General features: G+C 38.2%; 1 protein-coding gene across 1 annotated transcript in view; it reads left to right on the top strand.

The window, feature by feature from the left end:
- LOC103278639 (thioredoxin) overlaps positions 1 to 19,167 on the top strand; it is a 177,838-nt gene extending 158,671 nt beyond the window's left edge. The window contains 2 exon segments of the mRNA XM_008109139.3: positions 18,426 to 18,768; positions 18,771 to 19,167. Of these exon segments, the coding sequence (XP_008107346.2) occupies positions 18,426 to 18,768; positions 18,771 to 18,865 (438 nt within the window). The 3' untranslated portion in view covers positions 18,866 to 19,167.
- The last annotated feature ends 2,269 nt before the right edge of the window (positions 19,168 to 21,436 follow it).

Here is a 21,436-nt window from a genome sequence, read left to right on the forward strand (position 1 = left end):
GGTGCATGAAACAAAGTTTGTGTACATCAAATTATCACTACCTCAAAGGATTCTTGTTGCACAAAACAAAGGATTAACACACATAGGAGTTTTGCATCTGTTATGGAAAATAGGTGCACATACCAGATTGCTTTCAATCTGATGAAAAAATCCAATAACATAGTAACAAAAACACAGAGAGCTCACCAGCATTACAATCCAGTAAATGCTAAACATCTGGTGTATTTCTGTATTTTAATAGTATGAGCTTGTGAAATATAGCTTGTAATATAGTTGTTTTTATAGTAAATGAACAAAAGATGGAGGTGTTACATCACTGAAGCCATTACACATTATCAGGGATCCTGACAAGATTAAATGTTTCTGGGAAGAGAAAATTGAAGGAATCCACTTAGTGTTAGGATTTACTCCTCTCTATGACCTGGCCCCATTTATCCAAGTGAATCTTTCTCAGCATTAAGCTATCTGAGTCCTGATGATAAAAAATGGCTGCTGAGATGCTTAGAAGATAGCCAAGAAGCTAATTTTATGAAGATGAAATTCCTGCAGCTATAAAATGCACGTGCAGGCAGGCAGATAGACAATTATGCTGGTTTTTCTGGAATTATTCTTTACTCTAATGATAATCATATATTTATTCTACATTATTTCACTGTCCTAAAAACCCACTATTTGATGTAGGTTGTCATCAATGTGTGGTCATCATAAAATAGGCCCCCCTCTCAAAACAAAAACAGCTAAAAGAGAAGAAACTATCAAAAGCAATTTCCAGATGCTCTTCCTGAAGCAATACAAGAGACATAGGCCCTCCTGATGTTATAGAGGAAGAGACCACAACGGACACATGCAATCAAAGTACTGTTGAAAGACAACCTGGATGTTGGACTACAACTCCCAACATTTCTCATTATTGGCTATGCTTTGGCTGATGGGAAATACAGTGCTCCACAGTTTCTACCCTGGGGTAGAACATTTCCTCAAAACCATTGTGCAGGTTCATCCCAAGACAATATTATACTTAAACGGAATAAGTTAATGTTGTCCCTCATAATTCTTCCTCCATAATTCAAGCTTCATAGTTCCCAAAACCATCCAAGTTACTTTGGCATACAAGGTAGAAAACCCCTGAAAGAACTCCCTCTATCCATGGCCATAAAAATATAAAATATGAAAATTAATAACAAATATTTTTCATAACACACCTAATCTGCTACTGAGATGACTGCCTCATTTTGTTCAGTGATACACCCAGGAAGGCATAAGGATTTACAGAGGAGAGAATGTGGGATCGGTGAGAACAACAGCTGGAGGAATTATGCCTCCTTTATAGGTTTCTCAGACATGTGGAAATGCAATGTCTTCATCTTAAGCCCCATCAATAACAATGCATTATTTTATGTTAGTTCCTACAAGTGCTATATAGAGATTTCTCTTTCATAAATGTCTTTTCCTACTTGTATTTATGTTTCTTTAAAAAAGAAATTAGCAGAACCATTTTTGAGCTTCAGAAAATTCCCTTTGTTTCATTATTTCTCACATGACTGATTAGATAATAAGATGTCATGCATTCTTCCCTGGAGTGATGAGCAAAAATTAATCTTTTTGTTTAAAAAGGGGCTTGTGTTCTGTTTCATGTAGAACATAATACTCTCTTATTTACAAATTACTAACTTGACTCTTTTTTAAAAAATATTACACATCAGTCACTGATTCATGAGCAATTTGTTAGTCACATTGATATGACAATTGAAATAATTTTAAAAGGTCTACACTCTGAAAGCTCCATTGTATTGAGTGTTGACTGATGACAGTAATTGTGTAATATTTAGGTTAACATGAGTTAGCAATGTAAAAGTCAATTCAAATAGGGGCTACTGAAAAAGAAGAAGCACAGAATTCAACTGTTATTAATATCTCTGCGAAATCAACATCCCCATCTATTATTATTATTATTATTATTATTATTATTATTATTATTATTATCTTATTATTATTATCTTTCAGACAGGAGTCTTTCTTTGTATACTTGTGTGTTGGGCCCAGGACTTGCAACATGCAAAGAAAGTGCTAGCTTTCTTTGACTCAGACTCAGAATTACAAATTTGACACTGATGGGAGATTCAAATATTTGTAAATATTCAAATTCCAGACAAAAGGGAGAATATCCTGTGGGGAAATCCTGATGATGGAGATATAGTGCAAGATTTTTTTTTTCTGCATGCAAATCTGCATGCAAATTTTTGGGGTTTTGAAATTGCATTTTCTGCATAAAATCAATTTTCTGCGGCAAAAACCCCCCATATGTGATTTTTAAAAAAAGAATAAATGTTAAATTATGAGTTGTTCTTGAAAATTACAGTTTTCAATTACTTTTTTGAAACTTGGAGCAAAAATCATGAAATCATTCATTCTTACTCATGAAAATAAAATTTGTAAAGATTTACATTCTTGCTGACTTCAGATGTCCGTGGAAGAGAATAAAGGGCTTTAAAAGAGACTACAAATTTAGCTCATTTAACTACACTTGCAATTTCCAGATGGTATACACTGCAAATCATAGTTCTGTTTATAAAAACCATGCTCACAAAACTCGTGGTCAAGGTATTGTTATTTCTCATCCTGATTTCTTGAGCACAATTTTAGTGCACATGAGTTTGATCATTTTACAAGCTCATATAGTGGCAATAAGAGATTTTAGTTATTCATGTTTTCCCTTCAATATCATATATGTAACTGGATAAAGTTTGCCATAGTCCAACTTTTGGCAGCTCAGGAACTGTTCTCTTATCTATATGACTATTCCATTATAAATGGCAGCTAGTCACAGCAAACATGAAGTTCTCATCTATAGCATTTACTTAAGCCCCAGAGCAGAAATGTGGTGATGAACAAAACATTACAATATTTGCCTTTGCCAGTCTATGAGCACAGTTTCTTCACCATGTGCTAGGTAGGCAGAATTTGCATAAATAGTTATCTGGCTGCCAATTTTTCTCTAGCCATATTGGCATCATCCACAAGTGAGAAGGAGAGGGAATTGTTGCCACATAGGGGATCTTCAAAGTTTGCAAATGCTCAAAAAGGTTTAAGCAGAAAATAACAGGTGAAGGGTAACAGCAAAAAAGGAACAAGGGGTCTTATGACCTCATCAGACAGGGTTTGGGAAACATCCTAGAATGCTTCCTCACCAGTCCCACAATGATCGTGGACTTCTGTGGAAGCATTGCATGATGCTTCTCTCCTAACACGGGAGCCTGCCTGTGTTGGCTGACTCCAATGGAGCCACATGTGATGGGGAAGCATCGACACAAGGGAGTGACACACAGGGCAACAGATTTGCCCTGCTGCCCCTCCGTTTCTTCAGCAAAGCTATGTGATGTGATAAGGTTGTTAGAAGGGATTCCTTTCTGGAATACCAGATGAGAAAAATACTCTGTTCTTGTGGGACGTAAGAGGCATAATTAACTGAGCAAATCACCAGCATCCATTATAATGAGTGATTGACTCCAATCCAGCTGAGGCAACCTACCTGGTAACTGTCAAGAAGTTCCATCTAATTGGTCAAAATTATGAAATTTTTCCATGTTACCTCCTGCTTGTCCTAATTGGATCAGAACTCATGGTTCAAGAAGCCACCTCCATTACAGGCTTATTTTCAGCTGCTTCTATTTTCTGAGCAATGGTGGAGTTATATAAATGTATGGTACTTTTCTCCACCCACCCCTGCAAACACATGCAAACCTACATCAAGAAGAAGCTCAAGGACTACAGTTCCTCTATTGTCATCCAGAAAACCCAAGCTATCGATTGCACAATTACTACTACAGCTGATCACTTGAAAAGCTGACTCATCAAACACACTGACTCTGAGAAAGGACCCTGTCATTTGAAATTCACTCTAAAAATGAGGAGGTGAGAATAGCATGGGACTCAGCCACTTTTAGTCTTCCCGTTGCAGATGGGTTGATTGCAAGATGAACAACAACTACATCACCTGCCAGAAAAATAAAGTAAGCTTAGGGAACAGTAACAGCTTACTTAGTTGTCATATTGGGCCTCCAATGTTCCTTCAAAGATTTCCATGAGACATTGCCTTCAGATTTAATCCTCGCAGCAACCCTGAAAAGTAGGCCAATTAAAAACACCATGATGCACCAATGGCTACTTGACAAGCCTCTTAGGCGAGCTAAAGTTGGTCTCTGTACATTATTCTCTATAGCATTGGCTCTAATTCTAAAAAAATCACTTTATAGTCCATTCTGTCATCATATTTTAATGTATAAAATACTCACAAATGGCTTTAAGAGAACAGCATTACATCCCACCAGGGCAATCTTTCCAGACAGTTCCACCTTAACCAGTTTAGCAATCCCACTTTGATTGTGATTGAAACCACACCATGCAAAACAAATGGTACAGCTCTCAGCGGCAGATGAAAGAAAAGCAAAAAATGAGGCCAGTATCCAGGTCACAATGCCAAGAGGATAACACAAGGCATACATCATGTGTAGCAAAAGAGAGCTCACGGAATATTGGAAAAGTTCATGAAGAGCACTGACCTTCTAAACGAGCCCCATTTTTTCATAATAAGTAATGAAAGGCAGCCGTATTGCTTTCATGTGGAACATTTTTAAGATTAGTACTTTTTTGTCTATACCTATGGTAATTATAGAAAACATCATTATTCCCATAAGACTCACATAATACATACAATCTAAAACCATCCTAATGTGGGATTAGAAGTCAGTGTGTATTCAGCACATACAAATCCAAGCACGGAGAGGCCAATTGTCATGGGTCACTTTCAAAGTCTGGGCACAGCTCCAGATTGCTTTTTAAGTGAGGTGAGCTCAGAACTGAAAAAATAGATTCTTAAGTCTAAAACACACCAGGTCAAGAGATTTTCATTTGTCTGATCTCTCTACCAAAGATGTGCATGAAAGGAGCTGATGCTCAATTTGATTTGAGATAGGGGTACCACTATGATGCATGGATAATCTAGTGAGAGAATTGGAGCCTATCCATTATGTGCATGTAGTTATCCGACACATACTAATGTTAATCTTGCCTGTTTTAGGGCATAGGTGAGAATCATGCAAGCCTCCAGCGGCTGGACTCCAATACCCACTTTGGTTCATTGTTGCCTATGCCAGATAAATCTGAAGGAAGCTGCAATTGAACAACATCTGGGAGGCTGCATGTTCCCCACCCTTGTTCAAAGGCTAAATCCATTATTAGTACCAATGAAGATGCACCTACTGAAATAAATTGGACTTAAATAAATGATGCGTAATACGTTTGTTTGTTTGTTCATTGACTTCATTTATAGCCTGTCTTTTCTCCAAGACAGAGATGCAAGGTAGCTCACACACCAAAAAGATTAAAATAAAAAAAATAAAAATCAGCATTAAAACTGAATTACTATTATTATTATTATTATTATTATTATTATTATTATTTTTTAACGGACACAAAAACAGTATGACAAAATCACAAGTCAAACACTTCACAAGCATTTAGGACTGTGTGACGTATTTTTGAATGATGCATGCAGATCCAAGTAAGGTGGCCTTTTGCAGTTGATTGGTCGTGATTTTGTCAATGTTTATTGTTTTCAAATGCCAGCTGAGATCTTTTGGCACAGTATCCAGTGTGCCAATTACCACTGGGACCACATTTACTGGTTTATGCCAGAGCCTTTGCAGTTCAATTTTGAGGTCCTGATAACAGCTGAGTTTTTCCTGTTATTTTTCGTCAATGCGACTGTCACCTGGTATGGCGACATCAATAATCCAGACTTTTTTCTTTCCCACAACTGTGAGGTTTGGTGTATTATGTTCCAAAACGTAGTCAATCTGGATTCAAAAGTCCCACAGTACTTTTGCATGTTCATTTTCCACTACCTTTGCAGGTTTGTGATCCCACCAGTTTTTTACTACTGGCAGGTGGTAAAAGTAAAAGACATAAGTTCCAATGAATCATTTGGGCCACATATTTGTGCCTCTGTCTGTAGTCAGTCTATGCGATTTTCTTGCAGCAGCTGAGGATATGATCAATGGTTTCATCAGCTTCCTTGCACAATCTGTATTTTGGGTCATCAGCTGATTTTTCGATCCTGGCCTTAACTGCATTTATTCTTATAATTCCTCCTCCTCCTCCTTCTCCTCCTCCTCCTTCTTCTTCTGATTGTAAGCCTCTTTATTTATTTATTTACATATTTCTATTCTGTCTTTCTCTACCCCGGAGGGGACTCAAGGCGGCTTTACATATAGGCAGCTATTTGTTGCCTTAAAAACAATATAAAATTAAAAAGGACATTTAAAATAGAATAATAAAATACAATTAAAACAATTAAAGACATTTAAAAACTATACAATCATACTTTGAGTATTATTCAGGAGAGATAAAGTGGGGTATAAATAAACATCATCATCATTATCGTCATAGCAAAGCAGGAGGCATTCTCACCTTGGAAGGGAGTTCCAAAGTGTAGGGTTAGACATCAAGAAGGTCTTTTTTTGTGTTCCCATCAATGTCTGTGAAAGTGATGGAACTGGGAGAAAGTCCTCCCCTGTGGATTTTTAGGTTCTCAGCAGTCTCGTATGAGGAGATATCAGGTAGCCTCAACCTAAGCCAAGAGTATTATAGGTCATTCCAATGTTCTCTGAAAAGAACATCAGATTTAGCTTTTACACCTCCTTTCTTTTTAATGAAGTCTACACCCCAGTCATCCCCATTCAAATGCACTGCATTCATTGCATGGTGCAGTGGCATTGTCAAGAACTATAACCTGAAGAAAGAACTACAACATATCCATCTCTGAAATGTTTCAGCAAAACAAAATCAAGTTCTCCTTATTTTACTTACCTCCCTGAGATTTATTCTATTTGTCAACATTTCTTTCTGAAAAAATCCCCAAGTTAATTACAGACCGAAGGGTCAATCTGTACATCATTGGCCTCAGACACTTGCTGTCTCTTAGCCTGCCATTCAAATAATATCCTTCATTTAAGTCTTCTTCTGGCATGACAATTCATGTGATGCCATCTGAGCGAAAGTCTACACATGGGATGTTTCACAGTTCTCTCTAAATAAGCAGGAACAATTTTGAATGAAACAGGTGATGGATGGTGTAGTACTTGCCAGTTTTCTAGGGGACATTTGATCTTTTCCTCTTGGTGTTAAATTTATGCCAAAAGTTTACAATTTTTGATGCTTTATAAAGTATGGGATACATAATCATAAATATAAGGAATGCACTTCTCCGATAATGTATATTTGAGTACAAAATAGTCCTAAGTCAAGATTCCAGTTTTTCTGTTATTATTTTTTTGATGTCCTGTATATCTGTAAACATTACAACATCCCAAACTTCCACTGCAACTCAGAGGACAGCCAAAAAGGCCTGAAGGCTCTCATCTTCCATAGAAGATGTGGGGTCCTGAGATTACAATCTTATGTATTCTTTCATTAGTACTCTATTGAGTAGAATGGGACTTCACAGGGCTGGCCCAAGATGTTTTGCTCACTGAGTTATTTCCCATTCTCAAAGTTAGGTCGGGTTAGTTAGGTACATCTTCCTCATAAGAACTCACTTCATTCTTGGCAGGAAAGTTATTTAAACAACAACAAAAATGACTAACCATGTGTTGGCCTTCCACGATAGCAGGTGCTAGCAATCACTTCTGTGCAAATGCAAATATTATTACTTGCACTGCCAGAGATTTAAAATCTATGAATCAAGCCACACATTTCTAAACACATTTAAAGGAATGTCTCATCACGACACACTCCAAATGAGACACCAATTACATAACATGATCTGCACATATCAGCTGATCTAGGGTAGACCTTTGGCTTACCCAGAGTTGGCAGTTCAGTTTTATTGACTTCAGGATCTGGCACAGAATTTGGTGTTGTGAGAAAGTGCAAGAGGAGACTTATTCTTCCTCTTGTCCTGGCTGGCATAAGTGAGCAAAATTAGCTATATGTAACAAAGAGATAGAGTAATGGTAGTATAGATATATTCCTATGTAGTGTGTTTCTAAGTAAGAGAGATTTTTTATCTGAGGAAAAAATCAAAGTTTCAATGCGCCTTCCATTTATTTGGTCCTTCATTGCCGAAGACTCTCCAAAGTCAAAGGATGGAGTTTGACCCTAACTGAATTTCCATCTGTAACCATGGCCCATAATTCCTTCTGGAATGGATCTAATTCTACCTGCCTCCTAATTATTCCATGCCACCATTTTCTCAAAAATAAGGAAAAATAAAAGAAATATTCCATACATTCTTTTTTGGCCTGAGTTTGGAGAGTGTTTACCAGCTAAAACTAACCCTTTGTGATTCAGATGTTGGAAGCTGCTCTGGTTCCTAGTCACAGTGCCCCCTACAACTAACCAGGTATGACAGATAATGTCAGAGGAGGAGCCCTGACCCCATATTCTTTCTCATCGTCTGCTCCAGCCCATCTGTCATAGTCATTTTGATTTGACCCAAGTGGGCAGGTGAATTGCCTCAAAAGTATAGTAACTGTCTTCCCAGTTGGAAAGGTTAGGATCTTATGCAAGGGAATATCTTCCATTCAACAAGATAGGGTCTGAGGCATGGGTGAGGCTAAAACATATTTCTAGACTACTAGCTGTGCCCGGCCACACGTTGCTGTGGTGAAGTCTGGTGGTATGGGAAATAAAGTATTGAGGAATTGGTGGTAGTTAAGGTAAAAGGTAAAGATTTTCCCCTGGCATTAAATCCATTATAAATGGGTTATATAGCTGTGTGGAAGGGCCTTGAGTCTACACTGCTATATAATCCAGTGCAAATCAGATAATCTGTGGAAGAGGCCTAAGTGAGGCCTAACTCGGCCTGTCCCCTGGGCTGAGTGGGTTGCTAGGAGACCAAGTGGGCAGAGATTAGTCCTCTAACTGGCAGCAATTGGATAAAAACAATTATTCCTTTCCCTCTAATTAGGACTTTACTTTTCTTTTCTTTTTGTTGGATCAACCTAGAGGCGTGGATGATGGGTTGTGTTGTCAAATTTCGAGATTGGGGGGCCTGTAGTTTTGTTGTTTTGTTGGTCGCCGTGATGCCATCACTCATTTATATATATAAGATTGACAGGATAGATTGGAGCTGTCTGCAAACCAGACATTTCCTTTCCCAATATGATTCACTTATTATCCAAAGCTTATTTTAAAAACCTATTGATAAATAATATTCATTTTATAGGCATCTAATAAAAATTGGCAAACAGTAATTTCTAATTTATCTTAATTTAATTTAAGCTCTTACAACTCTACTTGAAATTTTGTCATTTTGCCTGGGTAAATGAAATAAAACAAACAGTTCATTCAGAAATATCATTGATTCTTTTTTAAAAAAAAAAATTCAAGTCTGTAATATGTTTTGCCATTCAGTTTATTGAATTTTAGTTCAGGGTTTTTTTTGTTTTTTTTTTAAAGAAGACACATTCACCTTTGTCATTTTAGATTCAAACAGAAGTAAAATTACATGCAGCGAATAAATTAGAAGACCTGGGAACCATGCCAATCACTATCAATTTTACCAAAGGGTTTCAGAAACAGTTGTAACTTTTAATCTTCCACAGCACCCTTCGCCATCCCAGCCTTAAAGATGCTTTAAAGAATAACTGTATACTCCAATTATACCAGGGGGATGGGGACTGAAGAGCACCATCAGTATTGCAGTGTGTCAACAACCATTATATTCTGTAGTGTATGGGCTCAGTCCACACGGCTTTGGGAAAACACATACAGGTTTAGTCTCCTGTATCCAGAAATCTGAAATATTAAATAAACCAAAGCTTTTTCCTTCCAGCCATCCAATTCCACCTTTAGGAAAGGAGGCTAGCTACACACCCAGAGCCTGCCAATGATGGGGTGAGGCAGGGCAGGTGCCCTAGAGATGGAGCACAAGGGTGAGTGCAAAGCAACTGCATTGGCCATGCTGCATTCAGTCCAGAGATAATAAAAATGTCTCATAGAAAGTGGGGAATAGGGCTTGGACTGTACAATTTTCCCACCCCCAGCAACTTTGCTAAAGGTGTGAAAAAAAATACTGATATCCCACAAAACATCTGGAATGCCTGCTTTTTTTTTTTCAGGCGCCTTGGCAGTCTTGTGTAAGCAGAGTTTTCCCCCATTCCTTCCCCCTCTTCTCATCCTTCCATCAGATTTCTGGAAGTGGTATAGGTGGAGCTTCTTTTAAAAAAAAAAACAGAAGAGAAAGAAGTACAATAAGCTGTTTAACAGATTTCCATTCAGATCAACAGTGCACCTGTGGTCAGTTCGACTTGGGACTGCAGCTCAATACAGTATGGCCTTTGTATGTTCCAAGACTCCCCATGGATACCTGAAATCCTATCATTTGACTACATTTGGGTCAGAGGCAGATAGCAGAAAAGCCCACCAACACTTCCAATGGCTGTGGATATTTTTTGGAGTATGCATAACTGAAGCTGTAGATATCAAATCTGTGGCTAAGCAGTTTCTTACTCTACTTTCAACACTTTTGGAGCTATTCTTTCTATAAAGGTTATGTGATAAAAAATACACTGTATTGCCACAAACACTTCACAGATTTCAACAGTTTGTTTCAGGAAGGCAATAAAAGGAGCTACAGTAGAGTCTCACTAATCCAAGCCTCGCTTATCCAAGCCTCTGGATAATCCAAGCCATTTTTGTAGTCAATGTTTTCAATACATCATGATATTTTGGTGCTAAATTCGTAAATACAGTAATTACAACTTAACATTACTGCGTATTGAACTACTTTTTCTGTAAAATTTGTTGTATAACATGAAGTTTTGGTGCTTAATTTGTAAAATTCTAACCTAATTTGATGTTTAATAGGCTTTTCCTTAATCCCTCCTTATTATCCAAGTTATTCGCTTATCCAGGCTTCTGCCGGCCCATTTAGCTTGGATAAGTGAGACTCTGCTGTATATACTTCTCTAGGCATTGTTGTTTTACATTCATAAATAACTTTGGAAGCTCTAAACTCTTCCTTTGCCAGGGACACATTTGCTTTCTGCATCTTCCATTTGAAACATTTCAAATTTTTTTTTGTTTATTGATTTATATTGCATGGTATCTATCTACCCAGACATTTCATTTTGGAAAAGTTCTAAGTAAATAAATAAGAAAATAAATAAAATTAAATATAGTTGGCAATTCTATAATAGAAGCGTATATGTCCAAGGTCAAATTCATATTTACTTGGGAATATTGTGTCTCCTTTCATATAATTTCTTCCTATGTTATTCTTTACCTGTTTTGATACAAGAAGAACTATTAGGTGGAACTAACCACCTGCATGTGTCATTTAGGTGGTTATGTGTCAATTGACTAGGTTTGTTCTTTTATTCCATATTTTTCCCTATTGTTTTTGCAATCTCATGTCAACCGGGGGCGGGATGGAGGTGGGGCAGGATGACTACTTTACGTGCCATATGGACTACAATCAGGTTGGCAAGTTACAAGTTTTGTTGGCCTACTCCAATGGCTGTCCAATTAAAAATTTTGCTGCATTGTACAAGACAGAACAGAGATGCTCATAACTATGTGCTTACAACTTTTGTTGTGTACAGATGAGATCGGTCTTGTTTGTATTACCATGATAGTTTTCAGAGACCTTGGATCATTCTGTAAAAAAATAAAAAATTGGCATTTCTTACTCTGAATTATGCTAAAACCAATTTTGTTTTCTTTGTTAAAAGACCTTGGCTGCATAAATGCTCAACAGATAATAGGATTTAAAGTATTTAAAAATTCAGTTCAAGCAGAACCAGAGAAGGATAGGGGATTTGGAATCCACAAGGCAGCTAACCCTTCACGTAACTGAGACTTCCTTCATTTTTCTCACATTCTGGGAGACAAATTGGTACATTTTTTATTCAATATCTTCTTGAGGAAAGCTACCTTACAAGTAGTATACAGAAAAAGAATATGGCAATGGGTAACTATTTTAAAATTGGAAGCTATCAAAACTGTACACTAAAGGGAAAAGAGAAAATTTTCTATGCTGGTTCTACTGCTTTTATCTGGACATAGGAGAAACACCTGATTATTTTCATGTCTAATGAAAGTACCTTCAAGATATTTCTTACTTATAGAGACCCTCAAGCAAAATTAGTTTTCATTGGCAAGATTTATTCAGAAAGGGGTTGCCTTTGTCTTTTTCCGAGTTAGAGAGAACATGACTTTCCCAAGATTACCAAGCAGGTTTCCATGACTGAGTGGAAATACAAACCCTGGTCTCTAGAGTCCCAGGGCAACACTAAAATCACAAGGCTTGTGCATTTCGGCTGAACCCCGATCAATTTCTGCTAGACGGATACTGGTAGACCCTCAAACCTGTTTTCTGGTATGAGAGAATAAGTCGTCTGCAAGGATGTTGCCCAGGGAATGCCCGGATGTTTTGATGTTTTACCATCCTTGTGGGAGGCTTCTCTCATGTCCCCACATGGGGAGCTGGAACTGACAAAGGGAGCTCATCCGCACTTTCCCTGGATTTGAACTGGCAACCTTTACATCAGCAACCCAACCTTCAAGTCAGCAGTCCTGCCAGCACAAGGGTTTAACCCACTGCAACACCAGGGGCTCCAGCTAAGAAGTGAAGGATAGGTTAATATGAGGAGGTGATAGGACACTTTACTGCAATACACTAACACAGTTTCTGCCTGTCCTCAAACATTCATTGAAAAAGGTCTGGAAAATTATCTAAATAGTTTTAAAATTCTTGTTCAAATTATGCATTTTACACTTCTCAACGTGCATTGTGAAACAAAGTTATATTTTTGCTATGAAACTGACACATTTTCAAGCCTCTGGTTATGTATCAGAGAGAGATATAAAATGCATGCTAAGTGATGCATATACTTTTTAAATTATAAATGGCCAGAATTGTATAAAAATGAAAAATATGCAGAAACATACTCCAGGGAATGTAGAGTTGCAAAGAAAAATGTATACATAAAGAAAAGTGTGCAAATAAACACAGGTATGTGAAAAATGCCTATGGATAAGATGTAATAATTCCATGTGGGAAGAAAAAAATATTATCTTGCAACCTGATACAAACGAAGAATAAAACAAGAATCCTGGTAGTGTTCAGAGAAGTATAGCAGACTCGAATAGAAGTTTCACTTTTCTCATATATATATATATATATATATATATATATATATATATATATATTCATTTTAATATATCAGAAGTATAAAAGTTGGACAAAAAGGAAAAAGCTGTAACAAGGGAAGTACGTATATGATGAGCAACTGTGATATGATTATGAAACTATTGTTTGCTCGCCAGCAATGGAAAGAATCTTTAATATTCCTTCATTTTTCAGTCTTTATAATTTCTACCTGGATTTCCTTATAGATTGAAAGAGCCCCTTTGAAACTATATTAAAAAGGAAGCATGACAATGGGTGCATCACTGATAGAAAAACCCTGTAATACTGTCAATGATGATACTGGCAGTGAGATACATGGGCCATTTTCAAGACTGTTAAGCTCTAGCTATAGATTTACATCTTGGCAAGATCTGAATTTTTTTTCATGGTTTCTCAAGGATTTCAAGTAGTATGGAACATCAGGAGCTCGAGGCAGCACTTGATGCATTTCTGATGGGCTCTTATGCTCAATCCACTTTGCTGGAAAAGTTGGAGGGAATGGTTATATCGCAAATGTGCTCATTTTGAATTTCAGTCTGAGTCTCTGGAAAAAGATGCAGAAATTGCTCATTTCAAAAAACACGTCCCTTAGATTTGCATACCTATATCAAGTTTTCCCTTTTTGTGTCTCAGATAATAAAATGTCTGTCCACATGTTACCATCTATTTACTTTGCTCCACACCTGCCATCACTAGCCAGTGTTGTATACTGCAAGAGGGTAAGGCATATTGATTTCAGCCAGCCCTACCATTAGTCAGAATGAGGACATCACCTAGCCAGCAGATGCTAAGACATTTGGTTATTCTTTCTACTATGTTCCAATGTACATGAAGGATAATTCTGACAGATGAGTTTCCTTCTTCTCCTAGATTTGCATACTGCTTTTACATGTGTGAAGGATGCTATTCCACCACTAGGATTTGACTGGCAGTCCAGCCAGACTATTCTTCTACATTGCTAAGCAAGCTCTGAGAACAATCCCTATCACATAACTAATCATGATTATATAAGGTTAATGTTGGATGAAGACTATGAAAAGCAGTGATGTCATATCTATTGCTTCACATAACAAAATATTTTGAGTCTGGGGTGTAAGATTATGTTTGAGATGATCCCATAAAAGAGGCTTTCATTTTTAGGGCATGGCTAGGTTGGTATCATCATGTATATTGTTTCAAATAACCTTAGTCCATGTTGTATCCCAGGGCAGGAAAACCTCTGTCCTTAATCACCACACCAGTTCAGTAAAATCAGCAAGCAGTTTATTGAAGAATATATGTAAGCAAAGCAGTAAAAATGGTCAAAACAATATAGTCTAAAACAGTATAGTCCAAAGATAATAGTTAGTCCATGAACTTCAAAGTACAAAGGTAAAAACACAGAATCCAAGGATGCAAAAACCAAAGAAAAATAACAGTATGAAAATCCATGACACAAAACATGAACCTGGTAACTTGAACCATGAAACCATAAATTCCCTTGGAAGAAACTGGAATCAAGATGTTCATGAAAATCCAACATTGCCCAGACTGATTTAAAATCCTTTCCCCGTCTCATATAAAGCTTTTCCCTGTCTCATGAAATGATATTAAAACATTCCGTTTACCTCTACAACCAGATAAGGACCTCTTTTATCTCTTTTATAATAAATGGGCTGACCTTTGACAGGCCTGGAAACTTTCCCTTAGTTTACAGAGGTTTTACCTCCTACCTTCAAGCTCATTAAGCTCTGCACCTGAAAATTCATCCTCAGAAGACAGTTCCCCTGAGAAAGACTGCCATAGGCCCCTGTCAGGAATTTGACCCTCAGAATCTACAGGAGAAACACACCATTCATTCTCAAAACTAGAAACCTCAGGACTTTCAGCAAGGCCAGGTTCAGTCCTTTCAGCAAGGCCAAGCTCAGCAAGACCATCATCTCCAGTGACATCAGACACAATGACAAGCTGAACTATAATAGTCCATGATAAGGATTTGAATGTGTCCAACACTACTTTAAACAGGTTTCAGAAATACACATGAAACAAGAGTGTGATCAAGAAAATAGAAGAAAACTAGGACTTGGAAGGAACTAAAAAAGAGCTTGAGGTGTAAAGTTACATCATCAAATACTAAAGTTTCGATTATTCATGCTATCACTTTTTCCATTTTTATGTACAGTTATGAAAGCTGGACAGGGAAGAAAGCTAACAGGACGAAAAACTACTCATTTGAAATCTGATGCTGTAATCAGAATTCAGGAGGAAAAGAGTAAAATCACATTCCAGATGGATAGCCTCAGAGCCCTTCCAGACAGGGCCAAATCATGAAAGGAACGGGAATTTCAAATCCCTATTACTTTTGAGATTTAGGCTATACAGGGGAACCAAATCCCAAGTTTTTCCTGGGTGGTGTGTGGCTACATACCCTCCAGGGTCGATCAGAGGTTGACCTGGGAGGACATCTAGGCAGCCCCAGCCCCCCCGTTTCCCCTCTAAACTTACCAGAGGACCCTGGCTGCATCCTCAGGTCTCTTGGAATAAACTTCTGATGTATCAAAATGGTCCTATGTATGCAGTAGGCTTGCTCAAATAATTCGTTTTTCCCGTTAACCGTTATTAATTCGTTATTTTCGTTTGTTTTGAAGCAATATACGGCATTGGTTGTCCACACGTCTGGATATCGCGGTTTCGAATTGTGAGAGGCCGTTTTTCGTTATGTCGTCGTTTTTTTCGTTAGGAAAAAAAAGCTTTTGCAAATCACCCAAACTCCCACCATTCAGGCCCTTTCCTTTTGCCCCTCAGCAAAAGGGGCGTCACGGGCTCAGCCAATGGGAGGGGGCGAGGGGGAAGGAGGCCGAGGAGGAGGAGGAAGACGGAGGGGGGAAATGGCCACCGCCGCCTCGCCTCAACTCAGGCCTGATACTCAGAGGTTTTGACGTCTGTGCGAAGCTAGGCAAGTGGGGTTTATATATCTGTGGAAGGTCCAGGGTGGGAGAAAGAACTCTTGTCTGTGGGAGGCAAGTGTGAATGTTGCAATTGGTCACCTTGATTAGCATTGAATAGCCTTGCAGCTTCAAAGCCTGGCTGCTTCCTACCTGGGGGAATCCTTTGTTGGGAGGTATTAGCTGGCCCTGATTGTTTCCTGTCTGGAATTCCCATTTTCTGGGTGTTGTTCTTTTACTGTCCTGATTTTAGCTTTTCTGTAGCTAAAAATGCATATAAAATTGATTCTATAGGGAGGATAAATGATTGGATTTCAACTCCTACAGCTTAGCTTTCTCTGCCAATAATGGTACCATATCAAACTAAACCTCCCAAGATTCTGTAGCAGTGAGCCATCTTGGATATTGTAAGGGATTTATTATTATTATTATTATTATTATTATTATTATTATTATTATTATTAGACCTTGCTCCCAGGAAGGTGCCTTCGCTGTGGCTCCCAACTTATCTATCTACCTTTCCACATATTCTCCACATTGTGTGTATGTGTATGTATATTATATATACATGAGCCCCGATGGCGAAGTGTGTTAAAGCACTGAGCTGCTGAACTTGCAGACCGAAAGGTCCCAGGTTCAAATCCCGGGAGCAGAGTGAGTGCCCGCTGTTAGCTCCAGCTTCTGCCAACCTAGCAGCTTGAAAACATGCCAATGTGAGTAGATCAATAGGTGGCGGGAAGGTAATGGCACTCCATGTAGTCATGCCGGCCACATGACCTTGGAGGTGTCTATGGACAACACTGGCTCTTGGGCTTAGAAATGGAGATGAGCACCAACCCCCAGAGTCAGACATGACTGAACTTAACGTCAAGGGATACCTTTACCTTTACCTATATATATACACACACACACACACACACATTATGCAGGGACTATATATATAATATATATACACAGTATATATCACACACACACCAATTTAACAAAGTTTCAGCCACAAAAACAAAGTTTCTGAAGTAGAACAATGACTTTCACAGTAAAGACAACCCAATTTAACAGGAAATAAGACTTTCAAACCAGGAACAGATTTCTGCAATTATTAAAAAATGGTTTATTATAAAAGCTATGAAAATTCACCAAAAATCAGAGGATAAGGGAAACGTTCCAAATTTTGGTGAGCTATCAGTGTTAAATGTGTTCTACCACTATACCAAGTTGGAAGAAGATCACTCAAAAAATGAGGGTGGGAGAGTCCTGTAAAGTCCTTTCCCTCTGTGCTGTTTTTGGGAATTGCGCATGCGCGTCCGCCATTAACGAATTAATTTAGAAAATAACGAATTTTCGTTAATTTCGAATTTTTTGGGGGGCCAAATTCGGAAATACCATCAGAAACGAAAAGCTGCCCCCCTCTAGTTTTGAAACGAGTTTAGAATCAAATTTTTCGTGGATCGATCAAGCCTAGTATGCAGCCTTGTGGTCAGCTGCAAATGTAACTATTCCATCATCCTATATATGATGCACTCTGCTACCATTTGACTCTTCAAATTTAAAGCACATTAGTACACATTGATCTCTAACAAATATTACTCCTATTAGAGTTTAAACCATCCAGAATGCCATATTTAATAAAGTATTTCAAATTAAATATATAAAATGGACTGAAAGGAAATGAGGGAGGGGGAGTTGTTTAGTTGTAATATATGTAGTGCAATTGCTATCGCTAGTGACTTTTCTTCCAGTGTCCCTCCCTATGAATTTTAATCAGAACATATTGCCTCCAGAGCCTACCATTCCAGCGTGTTTTCCCAAACAGTGTTAACTATGAATTATACCTGAATTCAATACTTGGTTTCAAGGCCAAAGCAATCTTTAATAGACATAACTGTTTGATTATTTCATTAATAAATGGGAGTGATGCCAGTTAGTAAAGGCATTGCTCTTCTAAGACCAATCCATCTCTCACTCGTACTTGCAGCTGCTTATTCAAGGAAAACCTGTCTAAAGTCAATTAAATGGCACCTGCTTCATAATACCCCTTTTGAAGAAATATTTAGATTCAGATTCACAATTTAGCTGGGAAAAATGAGGCATAGTGCTTTTGAAATTTTATAACTGAAGGATGTATACAAAATATAATACCAGAAGTACATTATATGCATGTTAAAATTTACTTCACTAGGAGAAAAGCAGGATTTTTTTTCTTTTTTCCCCTCTTCCTTTCTTTTCTTTATATTTGTCTTTTCTTCATTTTATCTATATGATTTAAATGTTCATTTTTACCTATTTTTATGTGGTTCTGGAATGAGAGCCCGAAAGCAGCCGCTGAGGAGCCCAAGCTGGAGCCGGAGCCTGGCCCAGGACTCATCAAAGAGCCACCACCGGAGCTGCCAAAGAAGCTGCCCAAGACGAAGGGAGAAGCTGCTGCCAAGATGGTGAAGGTCATCGGAAACCTGGTGAAATTCCAATCAGAACTAGATAGTACTGCAGGGAAACTCATAGTCATTGACTTCTCTATCACATGGTGTGGACCATGCAAAATGATCAAGCCCTTCTTCTATAGTCTTGTTGAGAAATATAAATATGTCATATTCATTGAAATTGATGTGGATGATGTTCAGGATGTTGCTGCACATAGTGAAGTGAAGTCCATGCAACATTCCAGTTCTACAAAAACAAGGAAAAAGTGCATGAATTTTCCAGAGCAGACAACGAAAGGCTGGAAGAAACCATTAAGAAGCTAAAATAACCATTCTTTCTGGCTCATTAAATGCAACTATTAAGTTATGGCCTTTTCTACATAAACTGACGAAGTTAGCATATGTATCCAAATAGACTTTGACTCTTCAGACGATGTTGTTCTGGTTTGTTGTTGGTAGACATACATTTCCTTTTATCATTCAGTGGATGTTGTTATGTTTTATGGATATGATATTTAATAAACATGAAGCTGAAATGAATAATTTTATAATTTTTCCCACAATAATTGCAAACATTTTAATAAAGTATTTTGTGGCCTGTCTGAATTTCTCCTCCCAAAAATGTTTATCAGTCAGTTACTGTACAATACAGTGGAGTTATAGGAAAAGTCCAAATCCCACTTGGATCACATGTCAGCATATTTATTTATGTATTTAATTAATTTATATACCGCTCTTCTCCCCGGGGGACTCAGAGCGGTCTTACACAACAGCAGCATTAGATGCCATATGAGTCGGAAATGGCTATGTGAATGAAGAAGAAGAATACGAAATGTAGTAAAACCAAACATATATCCTTTTTTGCTTCTTACTCATTCTACACCCCTTTTAAAACAATTCCATACCATTCCAAATTATCTTACTATTCCTAAATAAGTGAAGAAAATATTTCTTTACATAAGGCCACTGGATAGTAGTTTCCATCATCCCCCAGTCATGGCTGTGTTGGCAAAAACTCATGACAAATGCAGTCTGGAAGTTCCTAGAGGGCCAAACATTGCTCATTTCTGGCATAAGGGGATCATATGAGATGACTCACAAATCACTGTATTTGTACAATGCTAAAAATTATACAATGACTCACACATCATCATATTAGCAACAATGCTACAAGTTAATACAATACTACTTCAGGCACCATACTAATGTTCACTGGGATGTTGATTCTGAAAAGAAATTCCTTCCCTCAATAACACCAGGAAAAATTAGAAGACCTTGTTCCAACTTTCTTGAAAGAAATACATTTTCTCCCACACCCTGAGAAACCTGAATCTGAATAGAATGAAGGTCCTGAGTTCAGAGTCCGTATATTTTTAATAGATAAGTTGACAGACCACCTTGCATTGCACATGTATACAATAACTTTCCATTCAACTATCATTCCTGACCAGATGCTTACATTGTTTTCCTAGGCTAGGTGTCAAAACTAATCTTCCACAGACTTTTTTCAAACTCCTTGCTGTCAGAAGGCCTTTAACTCTGATGCAGCTTGGGAGAAAAGACATTTTGGGTATAACTCTGACCATGTCTGCAGGAAAAGTTTGAAAAACCAAGGTATACTATGCTTCAGAATGTGAGCATGCATCTACGGCAGTCAAGTGAAGTCATATTAGTGCTTTGTTCTCTCCCTCCATTCCCCTCTTTTTCAGTTCAAAGAACAGAAGCTAAAGTCAGTTCTGTTTTGCTCAGCTCACTCCAGTTGTCATCAAAAACTTGTTTCCACAAAAGTTTCTGATTTGGAAACATAATTGCTCTCACGTTGTTTTTTTTCATCATGTCAGAAGCAATTTGAGAACATATTGCAAATTGCTTCTGGTGTGAGAGAATTGGCCATCTAAAGAGACGTTACCCAGGGGATGCCCAGATGTGTTATCATCCTGCTGGGAGGCTTCTCTCATGTCCCTGTAAGCTAGAGCTGACAGATGGGAGCTCACCCCATCTCACACATTCGAACCTACACCCTTCAGCTCAGCAACCCAACCTTCAGCTCAGCAGTCCAGCTGGCACAAGGCTTTAACTCACTGCCCCACCACAGCTCCACTTTGTAAGAATTAATTATTCAGTAGTTCTTCTCATTCATAGGAGACCCTGGTGGGGCAGCACCAGGAACTTACTGACCCAAAGGTCGGCGGTTCTAATCCAGGGGGCAGAGTGAGCTTCCGCTGTTACCCCCAGCTTCTGTCAATCTAGCAGTTTGAAGACAGGCAAATGTGAGTAGATCAATAGGTACCACTCTGGAGGTAACGGCGCTCCATGCAGTCATGTTGGTCACATGACCTTTGAGGTATCTACGGACAATGCCAGCTCTTCTGCTTAGAAATGGAGATGAGCACCAACCCCCAGAGTAGGGCCAGACTAGACTTAATGTCAGGGGAAAACCTTTACTACCTACCTTCTCATTTATGGCCTTATGTATCTAATGTATTTGTTAATATCTACACATAACACTATAGGAAGCTCCTGTTTATCCTACGGGTTAGAGACTGCAGCAGAATCAGAACGTGGTATTGGTTGAAAGGCAGAACCAATGAGGGGAACCTTATGGAGGTTCACTTGGGACCGACTAACACACTCGCAAAGTTTTGGCTTGGGATCTTTTTCCCTTATCGGTTCATTTTGCAAGCAGCACACATGCACAATGTGGTCAGACTCAAGTAAGCCTTCACAGACAGGAAGAACAGATGAAAGAGATTAGATCCCACATCAAATCAGTGTCTGTAATTTGCAAGTGCGGAATGAACAAAGCTTCAGAAAGCAAAGTGTCAGTCAGAAATATAATAATCCAAGAGCAAGTGTGATGTAGTGGTTTGAGCATTGCACTACAACTCTGGAGAGCACGA

Source organism: Anolis carolinensis, chromosome 4, assembly GCF_035594765.1.
Source record: "Anolis carolinensis isolate JA03-04 chromosome 4, rAnoCar3.1.pri, whole genome shotgun sequence".
In the NCBI taxonomy this organism is placed as follows: Eukaryota; Metazoa; Chordata; class Lepidosauria; order Squamata; family Dactyloidae; genus Anolis; species Anolis carolinensis.